The 14,231-nt window shown below is 60.6% G+C and overlaps 2 protein-coding genes across 2 annotated transcripts; both read left to right on the top strand.

The window, feature by feature from the left end:
• Positions 1-921: 921 nt before the first annotated feature.
• On the top strand, positions 922-10,172 carry USF2 (upstream transcription factor 2, c-fos interacting). Its single transcript, XM_042919115.1, has 10 exons — positions 922-1,005; positions 1,270-1,316; positions 1,426-1,544; positions 1,680-1,880; positions 2,302-2,452; positions 2,577-2,664; positions 2,956-3,014; positions 9,034-9,128; positions 9,302-9,430; positions 9,522-10,172. Exons 1-10 carry the CDS (start codon positions 944-946, stop codon positions 9,609-9,611), a joined length of 1,041 nt encoding a protein of 346 aa, XP_042775049.1. The 5' UTR covers positions 922-943; the 3' UTR covers positions 9,612-10,172.
• A 2,181-nt stretch (positions 10,173-12,353) lies between these two features.
• Positions 12,354-13,923, top strand: LOC122208265 (hepcidin antimicrobial peptide). The gene is made up of 3 exons (XM_042919178.1): positions 12,354-12,504; positions 13,564-13,623; positions 13,708-13,923. The coding sequence occupies exons 1-3, from the start codon at positions 12,418-12,420 to the stop codon at positions 13,810-13,812; spliced, it is 252 nt and encodes an 83-aa protein (XP_042775112.1). The 5' UTR covers positions 12,354-12,417; the 3' UTR covers positions 13,813-13,923.
• Positions 13,924-14,231: the final 308 nt, after the last annotated feature.

Genomic DNA, 14,231 nt, shown 5'->3' with positions numbered 1-14,231 from the left:
GTGCGCATGCGCCCCAGTCCTCCGCCTTCGCGCACCTCCGCCCGGCCGCCGGGAGCGCGCGCGCGCGCTCCTCTCCCCTTCAACCCCGTTCACCTCCCCGCCCCCCCCCCCCCCCCGACCTACTTTACTTCTCCAAACCCCGCAGCCTGCCTCGTCCCGGGCGACCGGAGCCCCTCCTCCGGGTCCCCTGGCGTTCCATCTGGGCCCGCGTTCCACCGGTTGGCCTGTCGGCGGGTGCCAGGCGGAGGCGGCGACGGCGACCTCGCGCCCCGCCGAGACCCGGGCCCGCGCGCGCCCGCCCGCCATCCGAGACACACAGCGCGCGCGCTCCCCGGGGGCTGCCCTCCCCCCGCGCGCGTCGGCCCCGGGCTCGCGCCGCCGCCGCCGCCGCCGCCGCCGCTGCCGCCGCGCGCGCGCAGCTCAAGTAAAGGAGGAAAAAAAGGGGGAAAAAATAGAAAGCAGCGGCGGCTGCAGCAGCGATCCGCCGCCGGACTGGGCCAGGCCGGGCGGCGGACGCGCGAGCCGGCGATCCAGGGGAGAGGCGGCAGCCATCCAGGGCGGGCCGGGTTAAAAAAAAAGTCGCGGCGGCGGCGGCGGCTGCTCAGGGAAGGAGGCCTGAGGGCCGCGTGCAGCGGGCGGGGGGCGGCCGCGCTGCGTCCCGGAGCCGGGAGCCGCCGGGAGCCGGAGGGCGGGCGGGCGGAGGCGGCGGCGGCGGCTGCAGGAGCAGCGGCGGCGGCGGCGGCGGCGGCATCTCCTCCTCACATGACCCCACTGTTTGTCCCCGTGATCAGCGCGAGCGGCTCCCGTGTCTCCTCCGTCCCCTCCTGCCGCGCGGCGTGAGCGCCGGGCTCGGGGCCCCCCCGGCCGCCCGCCCCCTCCCCTCCCTCCCCTCCCCTCCCCTCCCCCCCCCGGGCCCCGCGCCCCCCCCGCCCCCACCCCCCCCATGGACATGCTGGACCCGGGTCTGGATCCCGCTGCCTCGGCCACCGCTGCTGCCGCCGCCAGGTAAGAATGCCGGACCGGTCCGTGCCCCCGCGCGCCCCGGTCCCGGCCCTTCGGCCTGGCGACCGGGCCGCCATGATCCCGAGCGGCCGCCGGGCCCAGCTCAAAATGGAGGCCGCGAGGGAGGGGGGCCCCGCGCTAATACCCTGGGTCCCGGGTCCTAGCGGTATCCCAGCTCCAGACCGGGCTGGGCGGGACGGGGGCCGTGCACCTGGGCAAAGGGGCGGGGGCGGCCCTGACCCCCTCTCCTTCCCGTCCTCCTCGCAGTCACGACAAGGGACCCGAGGCAGAGGAGGGCGTCGAGCTGCAGGAAGGTGAGTACTCGAGGGGCCCACCGGGTCTGCGGCCTGAGCCCGGGGAGGGGACTGGGGGCGCCTAGGCCGCGTGACCACTGACCATCCCCCCCCCCCTCCCCGACCGCAGGCGGGGACGGCCCTGGGGCGGAGGAGCAGACGGCGGTGGCCATCGCCAGCGTCCAGCAGGCGGCGTTTGGCGACCACAACATCCAGTACCAGTTCCGCACAGAGAATAATGGAGGACAGGTGAGGCTCCGGGCCGGGAGCCCGCGGGCAAGTGGAGTGTCGAGCTGAGGGTCCAGAGGGCGAGCTGGGAGGGGCTCGGACCTGGCCCCTGCCGGGACCCTAGAACCCATCTCGCCGCTTTGCTGCCCCCTGCAGGTGACGTACCGCGTAGTCCAGGTGACTGATGGTCAGCTGGATGGCCAGGGCGACACGGCTGGCGCCGTCAGCGTTGTGTCTACGGCTGCCTTCGCTGGGGGTCAGCAGGCTGTGACCCAGGTGGGTGTGGATGGGGCAGCCCAACGTCCTGGCCCCACTGCTGCATCTGTGCCCCCAGGTCCCGCAGCACCCTTCCCACTGGTAGGTGCCCACAACCCCTGGGGGGATGGAGAGGGGACAGTAACTCTCTTCTTGGGGATCCCCAGGGAGTGGGGCAGGTGGGACACAGATGCTGCCTTTAGACCCATTGCGTTGTGTGGGTCATATCCCCGTTCTGCAAGGTGAAATTTGGGTCAGGAGTTTTGAAATGTCATTTTTTTTTGTTGTTTTCTGTAAAAGGGGGATGAGAGTAACAGGAAAGACTTTTAGAGGTAAAAATGAATCAACCCATCAGGTGATCACTGAGTATCTGCTGAGTTCCGGGGCTAGGAGACAGAGTGGAGTGGCACACAGGGGTTTTCCATTCGCCATAGAATGCAGTGAATGTCAGACACAGCAACACGGGAGCGGGTTGGGGAACAAAGATGGCTAAGGGTGGCCTCTGTGTCCTCCTACTCCCCAGGCCGTAATCCAAAATCCCTTCAGCAATGGCGGCAGCCCTGCAGCTGAGGCTGTCAGTGGGGAGGCACGCTTTGCCTATTTCCCAGCATCCAGTGTGGGAGATACCACAGCTGTATCCGTACAGACCACAGACCAGAGCTTGCAGGCCGGAGGTAAAGGGAGGAAGGGGCCAGGGCGGAAGGCAGGGGAGGCAGCAGGCCTAGCAGGGAGGGAAGCCCCCCCTAACCAGTTCTCACTGCCCCCCAGTTTTTGCACTAACCCCTGCTTTCGCTGCAGGCCAGTTCTATGTCATGATGACGCCACAGGACGTGCTTCAGACAGGAACACAGAGGACAATTGCACCTCGGACACACCCCTACTCCCCGTACGTGCAGGAGACCTGTTCCCAGGAGCAGGGGACCCTGGGAGGGCCTGGTGTGAGAGGGCCAAAGGAAGGGAAGGTTTTCTGGAATGGGAGCCAGGCAGTTGAGCACACGGCAGGCAGTCAGTATGTGTTTTTGGTCTGTTTCTGCTTCTTGAGTATAAGGGAGTTACCGTTTTTCTATTTCTGCATAAGAGTTTATTTTACACAGCTGATTCTCAAGTCTGACTTCTTCGTAGATGTTTAGGCAAACGGTACCCGAGATAATACGTGCCCGTCTTTTTCCTTTTCTAGGAAAATTGACGGAACCAGAACACCACGGGATGAAAGAAGGAGGGCCCAGCACAACGAAGGTAAGGCCGGGGTGGAGTTTCTGGGTCTCACGGGCACGGCCAGGCCTGGTGCTTGGTGTCACAGATCAGCGACGTGCTAGAAGTGCACAAAAGGTGTTCGTTGAATGCCGGAAGAGTAGAAACGGGTGGAAGTTCGTAGTCAGGAACAGACAGGCAGGAGGTGTGAATTGGAATGTGTTTTGTCATCTTGGTTAGTGATCTCTAATTAACGGTCAGCATCTGAAATGGCGTGTTTCACATTCACATACGGATTTCCTGCCTGTTGAAAACTTGAGTTGATTTGAAGCCCCTAGAACTATCTTTCCATTGGTGACCGTCATTGACCTTAAGTCCCTCGTTCCCCTGCCTACCTGACTTCCAGAAGCTGTGCCTCTGGCTGGCCAAGGCTGGGGCATCGTGCCTTTTGTGAACACCAAAGCCCACCCTACGGTCATTTTGGCCCTTCATGATGTCCCCTAGTTCCCCACCCCGAGCCCTGCCTGCCCCCAGTCCGTAGCCACTGTCGTGGACGTGGTCACATGCAAGTCCAGGGGAACATATGTCTTGACGCTTGTCTCTCAGCAAATGTTTCCTGAAGGTGGATTCTGGGCTGGGTGGCAAGCACGCCCCCCCTGCCCCGTGCCAGGTCTGGAGCCCGGTCTGCAGTGTCAAGGAGGCTGGACGGAGTTCGGGCTGGTTTCTTCCCCGGAGAGATGGCCTTTAGGAGTGCGTGTCAGGCAGAGGGGAACGCAGGCTGGAGGGCAGGCAGAGTGGCCTGCGGCTGCTTCGGGGAGTACTGGTGTGGTCATAGCAGAGGTTCCATGCGGAGTGCTTGGGGGCAGGGTACTGGGGAGGACTAAGGAGGGCCTTGAATGTCAGGCGAGGCCCTGAGAGTCCCCACGGTGTTCAGCTGGGTTTGGGCCTTTGTACCTGTGATCGGAGCAGCTCATTGAGCTTGGCGTTGAGCATATCTGTACCACATATATGCCTGTGTCTTAGGCCCTCGGGTACAGTGGATGAGAGAACAGATGAGCTCTTGGCTCTCCCGGTGTCCGTTCTGGCGGGAGAGACAGAAGTCACCCAAAGCTGCGGTGTGCCGTGAGGTAGTGTAAATCACGACAAGGAACATAAAGCTGCATGGGAGGTTGGAGGGTAACGGAGACAGCGTGCTCCGTAGGCCCCTCTGAGAGGTGACATTTGAGCAGAGGCCTGAATGGGCCGGCCAGGTGCCTGAGGATGCTTAAGTGCAGACGCCCAGGCCGAAGCCAGAACAGACTTGGTGTGTTTGAAGAAGAGCAGGAGTCCGAGAAGGAAAGAGGAAGTTGGAGTTTCAGGAGGGCTGTCCGGGACCGGGGTCACGCAGGGCCTTGTAAGAGGCCCTCCCGGCATCCCTGCTCCCGGGTTTTTATTCCAGCCAGCAGAGGGGTTTGTGTATGGACGCTGGATGGCAAGGGTGATGGGACACCGGGGGCTGGGCGCGTAGGAGGTAATTGCAGATGTTGGCTCAGGATAGGACAGGGCATGAGGTAGGGGAGTGCGCTGGGGAGATGATTCCAAGGCTGGAGAGCCAGGGCTTCACGATGGCATCAGGTCGCTTTGTAGGGAAGGGGCAGGTCTGAGCTTGGTTTGGGCTGCGGTGTGTCTGAGGGGCCTCCACTAGGATCCCAGGCAGTCGTGGCCCTGCTACTTACTGGCTGCGTGACGCGAGGCTGCTTCTCAGCGTCTGTGCCTGTTCGGTGTTGTGTAGAATGGTGGCCGCGCGGCTCCCCCGGACGCTCATGGTGACTTCAGCCAGTACAGACACATGAGCCCCCCCAGCAGCGCGGTGTGCCGCCTGGTAAGGCTGCACCAGTGACTCGGGGATACCATCCAGCCACCCTCCACCCCACTCGTCACTCTCTGCCTCTCACTAGGTTGGTCTAGCTGCAAAGTCGTGAATCTTTCTCGTCCTACGAAAAACCGTCTCTCTCATAACCCTGTCTTTCTCCAGCTGCATCCTGTTCTCTCCTGACCTGCACAGTATTTGACCCACCCTCTGCCCATCCTCCCTGTACCCTTGGCAGTCTGGCTCATTTCTCTACCAAAAGACGTCCATCTAAGGTCACTCAGGATGACCTCATTGCCAAATCCACTGGCTTCCTTTCCTGTCTGCGCTCCAAGCATCTGACCCTGCCCGTTCTCCTTCTTTCGGGAATGTTCCCTTCTGTTCTACCCGCTCTGGTTTTTCTGCACTCTCTGCTTTTCCTTCCCAGCCTGTTCTTCAGAGCACAGCATCCCAGTAGCTCCGGGAAGCATGTTAACGGTCTCTATCTCCAGGGCTGTCCTCTCAAGGTTCTGAACAAGTGGGTCAGAGGGAGGCCCAGGAGTCTGTATTTCAACAAGTTACCCAGGCGATTCTTCCCATTGGGCAGGGTTGGGAAACTGCTTTGACTGATGGTTTCCCTTGAGGTCTCGCCCCTCTTCTGTTGGCCTCGGGAGAGTTGAAACATTAGGCCCAGGGATGGTCAATATCCCCAAAGCCTTATTCCTTATTGTAGGTATCGATCGTTTCTCCAGAAAAGAGTATGTGACTTGAACAAGATGAGAACCACTCTTCAGTGTCCTCCCAGCCCCCCCCCCCGCCCCCCCGCCAACGCCCCGGCCCTGGCTGTGTGCCAAGCTGTCTCTATTCCATTCTTCTCTCTTGATCTCCAGACCCATAGTTTGAGCTGCCCATTCAAAAATCTTCATTTCTGGATGTCCTAGAGACCCCTTCGTACTCAACTTGCCCAAAACAGAGCCTGCCGTCTCCCCTCCCCAAAGGCTCCCAGGCAGCATTTCTCTTTCCAGAGTGGCATAAGGCTCCCCTGTGCTAATTACCCAAGCTGGAACCGAATGCCAGGGCCACTGTCCACTCTGCCCCCTTCTCCTTCCCTCATGTCTGCGAACCCTGAGATCCTGTGCCAAAGCGGACTTCAAATCAGATTCTCTTTCTCCTTTTTCCCTCTTTTCCCCCGTTTCTTGGAACCACAGGAGCCTGTCTCCAGGTCCCACGGGAAACTGGGTCCCGCGGGTCCTGCCTGAGGGTGGCCCGTGCAGCGCCAGCCCACTGCAGCCATGTCAGACTTTGGGTCCCCTGTTACCCGGATCCTCTGAGGAGCCGGAAATCCAGATCTCTGTGTGAAATCTGGTTTTTAAATGCCGGATGGGATTGCTTTTTTTTATTTCATTAGTTCCTACTCTTAATGTTGTTAATTCGTTCCATTATTTACTTTGGATTTAGTTTGTTTGGGTGTTTTTCCCTAGCCTTTTAAGATGATTTAAACTTTTCTTTTTTCCTAGCACAGGCCCTTCTGGTTGCAAATTTCACTCCACTGCTGCTTCAGCTGCATCCCATTTGGATACATTGGTTTTCATTATCGTTCAGTTTAAAATATTTTCCAGTTTTCCTTACGATTTCTTCTTAACTTCCAATCGTGTGGGTTTTCTCGGTAATTTTTTTGTTTCTGATTTCTAGTTTAGTTCTGTTCTCATTAGAAACATACTCTTATTATATAATTTCAGTGCCCTGAAATTTGTTGAGCCTTACTTTATGGTCCTAAACGTGGTCTGTCTTGTGAAAGTTTGCATGTGCACTTGAAGAGAATGTATCTGCTGCTGTTGTGTGGAGTGTTTCCTCGGTCAGCGAGGTCAAGTTGGCTGACACTGCTCAGGTTTTCTGTGCTGACTTTTTTGTCTACTTGTTCTGTCAGTTACTGAGAGAGGAGTGTTAGCGTCTCTAATTGTATCTGTGAATTTGCCCATTTCTCCCCCCAGTCCTGGCAGGTTTTTCTCCTGAATTGTTTTCAACATTGTATGGGCGTAACTTCCATAGAACGGATGTGGCCTTGGTCTTAACGGTCTTCCACCATTTTAAATGTGCCAAGATGGTCTTCCTGAGCCATAGGCCTGACCACCTCACCACCTGCTTGATGAAGGGGCCTACACTCAAGGGCCTGGGCCCATAAACAGGGCATTCAAGGCCTTACAACCTGGCCTTTCCTACACCCTGCCCCACCGGATCTGCCAAGTATCTCCCAAGAATTGCCGTGTCGCCATTTCTGAATTTTTCACACCTGTCTGCCTAATGCCCCTGTCCTCAGAAACCAGCCCAAATGTTCCCTCTCCGAGTCTCTTCTGTAAAGGTCCACCACGCCCCACCCCCATGCAGAGATCGTTGCCTCACACTGGCATTCCCCAGGCCCTCGGTACGATCTTCGATGCCAGCACACCCACGGTGTCAGTACCCCCCGTTGATGCACATCTCAGGGATGCTGTGGGCACCAGCAGGGCAGAGACGGAGTCCGCCGTAGACTCTGGCCTCGCAGGGCACCCTGCACACGGTAGGGCAAGCAGGACGATTTAAAGAAGGAAACGCAAACTGGAAAAGCTGTGCCCGGCCCCCCCATCCCTGCCCCCTGGTGGCTGGAAGGGAGGAGTCCACGTGAGGTAGGGCCGCGGCACAGTGCCCGGGCTCGAGCTCGCCAGGCTGCGCGCGGGGAGACCAGGAAGCCGAGGAGCCACCTGCTGTGGAGTGGAGCGCGCTGCGGGGGGCCGGGGGGCGGCGCCGCCAGGCCCGGGCTGGACTCTGGGCCCCGCTGTGGTCCTTTGGCCGCGGAGTTCCCACACCATAGGACACGGCCGTCCTCCGTGGGGAGGTGCAGGTCTCTCCCTGGGACCCGGGTATTGTGCACTCACGCCAGAGCCAGGGTGGGGCAAAGTGCGGTGCCGGGCACGTTCTCAGCAAGGCGTTGGGGAACTCTTGTGGAAAGACGGAGGGTCCGTGTAGGAGGGCGTCCTCACCCAGGCTAGGGTGGGGAGCACTCGGACGTGGGGAAAGGCTGGTTGGCAGTGAGCAGACAAAGCCAAGAGCCGGCGGTGGGATTTGCCTGTTCGTGGCCGGGCGTGTTCTTTGAGAGAACAGCAGGGTCAAGGGGAGGAACCGGCCTCAGAGGCTGTGAGGAGTAAGGGGCGTGATTCTGGCCCACCCTCCTTTCTCACTCCCCCCCCCACCCCCGACCCCCTCTGTAAATGCCTGTCAGCACCGCCCAGCCTGGAGACCATACCCTTTGCCTTCCTCTCCAAACCTCTCCTCCAGGCTTCATCTCCTCAGCAAACACCGACTGCTTTTGTCTGTGGTCTGTCCTGGCAGGAGGGATGAGGGTGTGTGATAGTTGTGGGTTGACGGAGGCTTTCTTGTGTGTCCACACCAGTGCCTAGTATTGTGCTTGGAAGGTAAGGAAGATTCTGGCACAGCTTTGCTTCGGGAGGCCCTGAAGTGGGGTCTCGGGCTTCAGCGCAGGCCGCCCCCAGGCAGCTGTTAGAAGGCCCTGAAGTGAGCCAGAGGGAGGAGCTGGAGAGAAGGCGCGGGCCCCAGCTGAATGGGGTAGCTGCCACTCAAGTCAGCTGACAGCTTGAGTGAGGTTGCCGAGTTTTATAGAGTAAAAATCACGCATCTGGAGTTTTTCAGGTGAAACCTTCCATTAGTTTGCCAGCCCTGGCCTTCGAGGTAGGGTTCACATCCTTTGCAGGCCCCTGCGAGCCGCTCATGCCAGCTGGGGGGCTTGGGACTCGCTGCCAGGGCTCTGGAGAAGGATTTTAGCCGGGGGTGGGATATGGGCAGACTGATTGTAGAGATGAAGAGAAAACAAAATTACGGAGCCCAAAGCTCTAGGGGGTATGGAAAAATCAAACACCCCCCCGCTCTGGGGGACCCGCGAGGGGTACTTGGGTCCCGTGTAAAGGAGCTCTGGCCCATTCTTGCCTCCCAGGCACACGAGCCACAGCTCCATTTCTCAGGATGCCAACTATTACGTGAAATTTCTTAATTTGAATATCGGCTCAGATTTTTAGAATCTGCCGGGCAGGGGGGCCGGGGGGCGGGTGGGCAGAGGGGAGACTCTGTTCCTCTTGAGAAGCGGGGCGCGGGTGCCCGCGTTCGGGTCTCGGAACATCAGCGTCAGGGAGTGAGCCGCCCGAAGCTCTGCTGGCACGGCCGTGGACACTGCTGTTGCTCTTACAGTGGAGCGGAGGCGGAGGGACAAGATCAACAACTGGATCGTCCAGCTTTCAAAAATCATTCCAGATTGTAATGCGGACAACAGCAAGACGGGAGCGGTGAGTGCCCCCCGGCCCTCCAGCTCCCCGCGCTGCCGTGGGCCAGGCCCCCAGCCCCTGCGACGAAGTCTGCCTGACCTGGCCCCCCCCCGGGCACAGGCCCTGTCCTGGGTGAGCCGGGGGGGGGGGGGGGCGGCGCTCACCGGCGCTCTCGCCCCCCCCCCCCCCCCCAGAGTAAAGGAGGGATCCTGTCAAAGGCCTGTGACTACATCCGGGAGCTGCGCCAGACCAACCAGCGCATGCAGGAGACCTTCAAGGAGGCCGAGAGGCTGCAGATGGACAATGAGCTCCTGAGGCAACAGGTGAGGGCCGGGCCGGGCCGGGGCTGGGGGGGAGCCGGGGCAGGGGCGGGGAGCCAGCCCCTGGCTCCTCATGCCCTGTCGTGTGTGCCAGATCGAGGAGCTGAAGAACGAGAACGCCGTGCTTCGTGCCCAGCTGCAGCAGCACAACCTGGAGATGGTGGGCGAGAGCACGCGGCAGTGACACCCGCCCCGCCGCGCGGCGGGGGCTCCTCCGGCCGCCGCCGCCCCTTCCCCAGCCCTTAGCACAGAGAGGGACAGACGCCCCTCCCCCAGCTGCGTTTTTTTATAGTAGATTTTTAACAAAACGGGGAGAAACAATGCATTTCTGTGGATAAGCGCCCACCGCTCTCCTCAACTTGGGAAATGATCTCCTCCCTCCCCCTCCTGTCTGTCTCCCTCCTCCGGCCCCCACGGAGCCCCAGCACTTCTAGTGGTCTCGCCTGGAGGCAAGAGGGAGGAGGACGGAGCCCTGCCATATCCCGCTGCCTCCTTGGTCTCTAGAGGTACTGAGACAGGGTGCTTTCGGGAAGGAGGGGAGACTTTACGGGGGCCAGCCCCGGGGCCTGGACCTAAGCAGGGAGGCCATGTCCCACCCCACCTCTTGTTTCTGGATCCCTGCTCCCCTTTGAGTGTGTGTGTGTGTTTTAATTTTCTTTATGGAAAAGTGGACAAAAAAATAGAGAGAGAGAGAGAGAGAGGTATTTAACTGCAATAAACTGGCCCCATGTGGCCCCGCCTTGTCTGTTTGTGTATCTGTCCATCTCGGGTTTGGGGAGGGGGGCCTGGGGTCTGCAGAACTCCATGTTGTGTTCGTGGCTGTGTGCCCGTCCCTGCCATCCTGTACCCCCTGGTACCTAGTCTGTCGGCTGGATGGTGGAGAAATTAAGGAACGGATATCCTCTTTGAGGCCCCAGGTGTGCATATGTGGTGTGAAGGCAGGAGGTGCCAGGGTCAAGGACACGTCCCATGTTTTTGGAGGAGAGGCTGGGGTCTCTCCTGTCTTCCGTTCTAAAAATAGGACTGGCTCCTGACCCTGCCCTTAGGGGTTGAAGCCCTCCCCTCTGCACCAGCCAATGGTGGGGCCTGGCCTTGAGCCCCCCACCCCCAGGAAGGGCAGATGGCCAGGAAGCCAGGCTTGGCCCGTCAGCCTGTCGCCTCACACTGTGGCTCTGGCGCCTGTACTGTGACCCCTGCCCCGGCTGATGACGAAACCTGGCCTGAGCGGAGACGCGGTGATGCCTGGCGGTGCCGGGGGACGCTGCCATGTCTCCCTGTGGGTGGCCGCACAGCCCTTGACTCTGCTTCGGCCCCACCCCCCACGCCGCTCCAGGGAGCCGGGCCTGCCAGCCTCGTCACCCCGCCGAGCTCTCCACCCGGTCCCATCCTGAATGTTCCTACCTGGTGTTCCCTCTGACAGCCCCATCCCCTCCGCCGAGTGAAGGCGTGTGGGGCAGGAAGAGCCTAACGTGGACTGAATCGGGGGGCAGGTGGCAGGGAGCAGCCTTCGCCTCCCGGCCCCCACACGCCCCGCTTTTGTGGTTTTGAGTGGGCCTCAGCAGCAGCTCAGGCCCGGAACGGGTGTCCGTTCCTTGGCAGCGTCGTCTGTAGGCTCTTCTGCCGGAGTTGACCCTGAACGGTCCTAGAGTGAGTCAGGGAGGCGGCATGGCTAAAGGCCTGTCTGCAGAGTCAAGGTTGGTAGTTCCCAGGGCCATGTGCCCGCAAAGATGGCCCAAGTGAGTAGGAGGGAGGTGGCCCCAGGCAGGCAGCCCAGGCTCGTCTCCATCCGGTGACATGCTGGAGGACCAGCTCGCCCAAAAAAGGCCCAGCTGTGCAGCGTCGGCCACCGTCTGTGGTTTGGCTGCTCCCACCGCGGCCGGTTTCAAGGTGCCAGGGGGATGTCCCGCGGCAGAGCCGGGATGAGATGCGCACCCTTCGCTCCGTGGAGCCGGTGTGAGCCGGGTCTAGCACGTCCCACCGTGGCCTGTGCTCGTGGGGAGGCAGGAAGGCCAAATGGTGAGAGCACGGGCCCCAGGGTCCGGCCGCTCAGGCCGGCCTAGCTCTTCTGACCAGGTGCGCTTGGGCACTGCCCCGAGTCCGCCCTCGGTTCCCCCTACAGAATGAAGAAAAGCAGCCTTGGGGTGGCCGTGGGCTCCCAGGAGGGAGCAGGGCCCGGGAAGCTAGGCCGCCGGGACCGGTGGCTAAGAAGGCGACGAGGGCCCCAAAGCACAGAGCAGAGCCCGACATGGGGCAGGCGGGAGCTGCTGGGGGCGGGCGGCAGAGGCCGAATGCAAAAGTGGGTCAGTACATCTGCCTGCGCATAGGATGCAGGCGTCTGATGGCAGCCGTTACTATCACTGCTGTCTCGTGGCCCAAAATTCTCGGGGACGTTCTGCAGATACATTTCCCAAGATTCGGAAAACCACATGCCTGCTGGGGGCTGGAGCCGACACAGATTCCTGCGTCTGGCCACCCCAGCGTTCCCTGCCAGAACCCGTGCACGTGTGAAGACCGCCTGAAGCGATAGGAATTCTGCTGGACACCCGAGGGACCATAGTGACAGCCGGCCTCCCTGTGGATGAGGATATCGGGAAAGGGGGGAGAATAAGAGGTCACCTTCCTCCTACTCATCGAACTGTTCAACTTTGGGGGCAAAAGGAATTTTTTCTGAAGTCAACAGGGTGATGCTGTGTCAGGGAAAGTGTCTCCCAGGTGGCTGGCTAGAGGCGTGGGTCTGTGGCCCCGTCTGCCCCACCCCCTGGACACACCTCCGCTGGCTCAGGGTGACATAACACTGTTCCCTGTCGCTCTGTTCCCGCTTATCTCCCGTCTTGTCGGCGCCACCACCTTCTTGGAAATGAGTTGGGACAAAGGGGAGGGGGCTTAGTACCCCCGCCTCCCCCAGAAGGGCCCATAAAAGCAGCTGAAACGGGACCCCAGACACCACAGCAAGTCCCAAACCCGACAGCGGGACACAGCCAGACAACACGATGGCACTGAGCACACAGGTCCGGGCCGCCTGCCTCCTGCTCCTCCTCCTGGCCAGCCTGGCCAGTGGCTCAGCTCTCCGGCAAGAGGTGAGAGCCCAGGGGGCCCAGGCCCGGCACGGTGGCCGGGACCGGAGAGCCAGGCCCTGGGTGGTGGGGGGACTGCTGAGGGCAGCTGGTCCTCTTAGCACCAGGTAGAGCTCGGGGCAGGGACCGGGGTGGGGACGGCCGGCCGCCTGAAGTACAGAGATCGTGGCCTGAGGATCGGACTGGGGGCCCGAACTAGTTCCACAGTTACAGAGCACCTGCTCTGTGACAAGTCCTTTTCTAGTCAGTGGGGATCACACAGCGAACAAGGTAGAGGAGAGAAGAGCTTTGCTCTCGTGGAGCTGACGTCCCGGCCGGGGAATTCATCTGTGAACAATTAAAACATAACCAGGATAACTGTCTCGTCAATGGGATCCTGGATAACAGAAGATGGTGATGGCAGCAGAGTGGCCACGAGGGGTGAGGGGAGGACTTCCGACGGACCAGGGGCTGGGAGTCAAGCGGGATGGTTTGTGAGAAATGAAATTCGACCTGGGACTGGGTGACCTGGACCATAAGAGAAGGGGGCGGTAAGCGAAGCCCCGGGCAGAGGGCGGACGGGTGTCCGAGGATCGGAGGCTGTAGTAAGTGGAGAGGACGCGGCTTGGAGAGGAGACTGAGGGGCGGACTCCAAGTACTGACTTTCCTCCGCCTGCGAGGGCAGCTCTGCAGGCTAGTTTCTTTTAGCACACGCGCTGGCACTGGGGAGAGGGGCGGAGGGAGAGACTCTTGAGCGGGCGCCATGCTTTTAATCCGACCGATAAGGCGTGAGGCACGAACGGGATGGACGGGGCGAGACGCAGGGAGACTTGCTACAGGCGGGGGTGGCATCCAGGCCAGGGAGGGTGATGTCCCCAAGAAGTGAGAGAGGGAGACGGATCCGGGATCCGTCTGCAGGAAGAGCTGCCCGAGGGCGGGGGAGAAAAGGCCAGACAGCAAGGCCACTCCTGGGATGCCAGCTGAGCCCCAGGACACCGACCACGCGGGGAGAAGCTGGTCTTTGGGGGCGAGTCTGAGAGCTCCACGTCCCCACCACCCTCACCACCCCTTCTGCTCTCACAGACAGGACAGCTCACGGACCTCCAACCCCAGGACACAGCGGCAGCCGAGGCGGGCTTGAAGGTGAGAGCACCTGCGAGTCCCTTCTGAGCCTCCCCGTCCCTTCCCTGCGCCCAAGCTCCGCTCACTCTCCCTTCCTCCCCGCAGCCCGTGCTCCAGAGGCTAAGGAGGCGAGACACCCACTTCCCCATCTGCATGTTCTGCTGCGGCTGCTGTAAAAAAGCAAAGTGTGGGATGTGCTGCAAGACGTAGAGCCTCCCCAGCCTGCCCCCGGACCTCCCTCCCCTCCGTATTTATTCCTGCTGCCCCCTGACTCTCAGTGAATGGACTTGGAATAAAATGGCTCGTTCTGTCTGTTGTTTTCCATCCCAGAGTGTCTGTTGCCCTTTCTCCCTGCCCAAGGCCACTGCCAGAGGCTGGTTCTGGCCCCTGTCTTGCAAGGGCCGGTACTCCGTGGGGCGTACGGGGTTCGTGCGTGCTGGGTTTGGCAAGGAGGCTTGGTGAAGGAAGTTTCTTCCCTGTTCTTCCCTCCCTTCCCCTCTTCAGAGGACCTAGAATTTACGTTGCTACAGCGGGGCTGGAAGTTAAGCCAAGTTTCTTCTCCTTGAAGTCTTCTTGAAACAGGGGTTACAACTTTAGATTCCCCACAAGGGTTCTCAAAGCAAGGTCTG

This window comes from Panthera leo, chromosome E2 (assembly GCF_018350215.1).
Source record: "Panthera leo isolate Ple1 chromosome E2, P.leo_Ple1_pat1.1, whole genome shotgun sequence".
Lineage (NCBI taxonomy): Eukaryota > Metazoa > Chordata > Mammalia > Carnivora > Felidae > Panthera > Panthera leo.
Note: the sequence above shows the minus strand (reverse complement) of the source record. Positions and strands in the feature narration are given on the sequence as shown.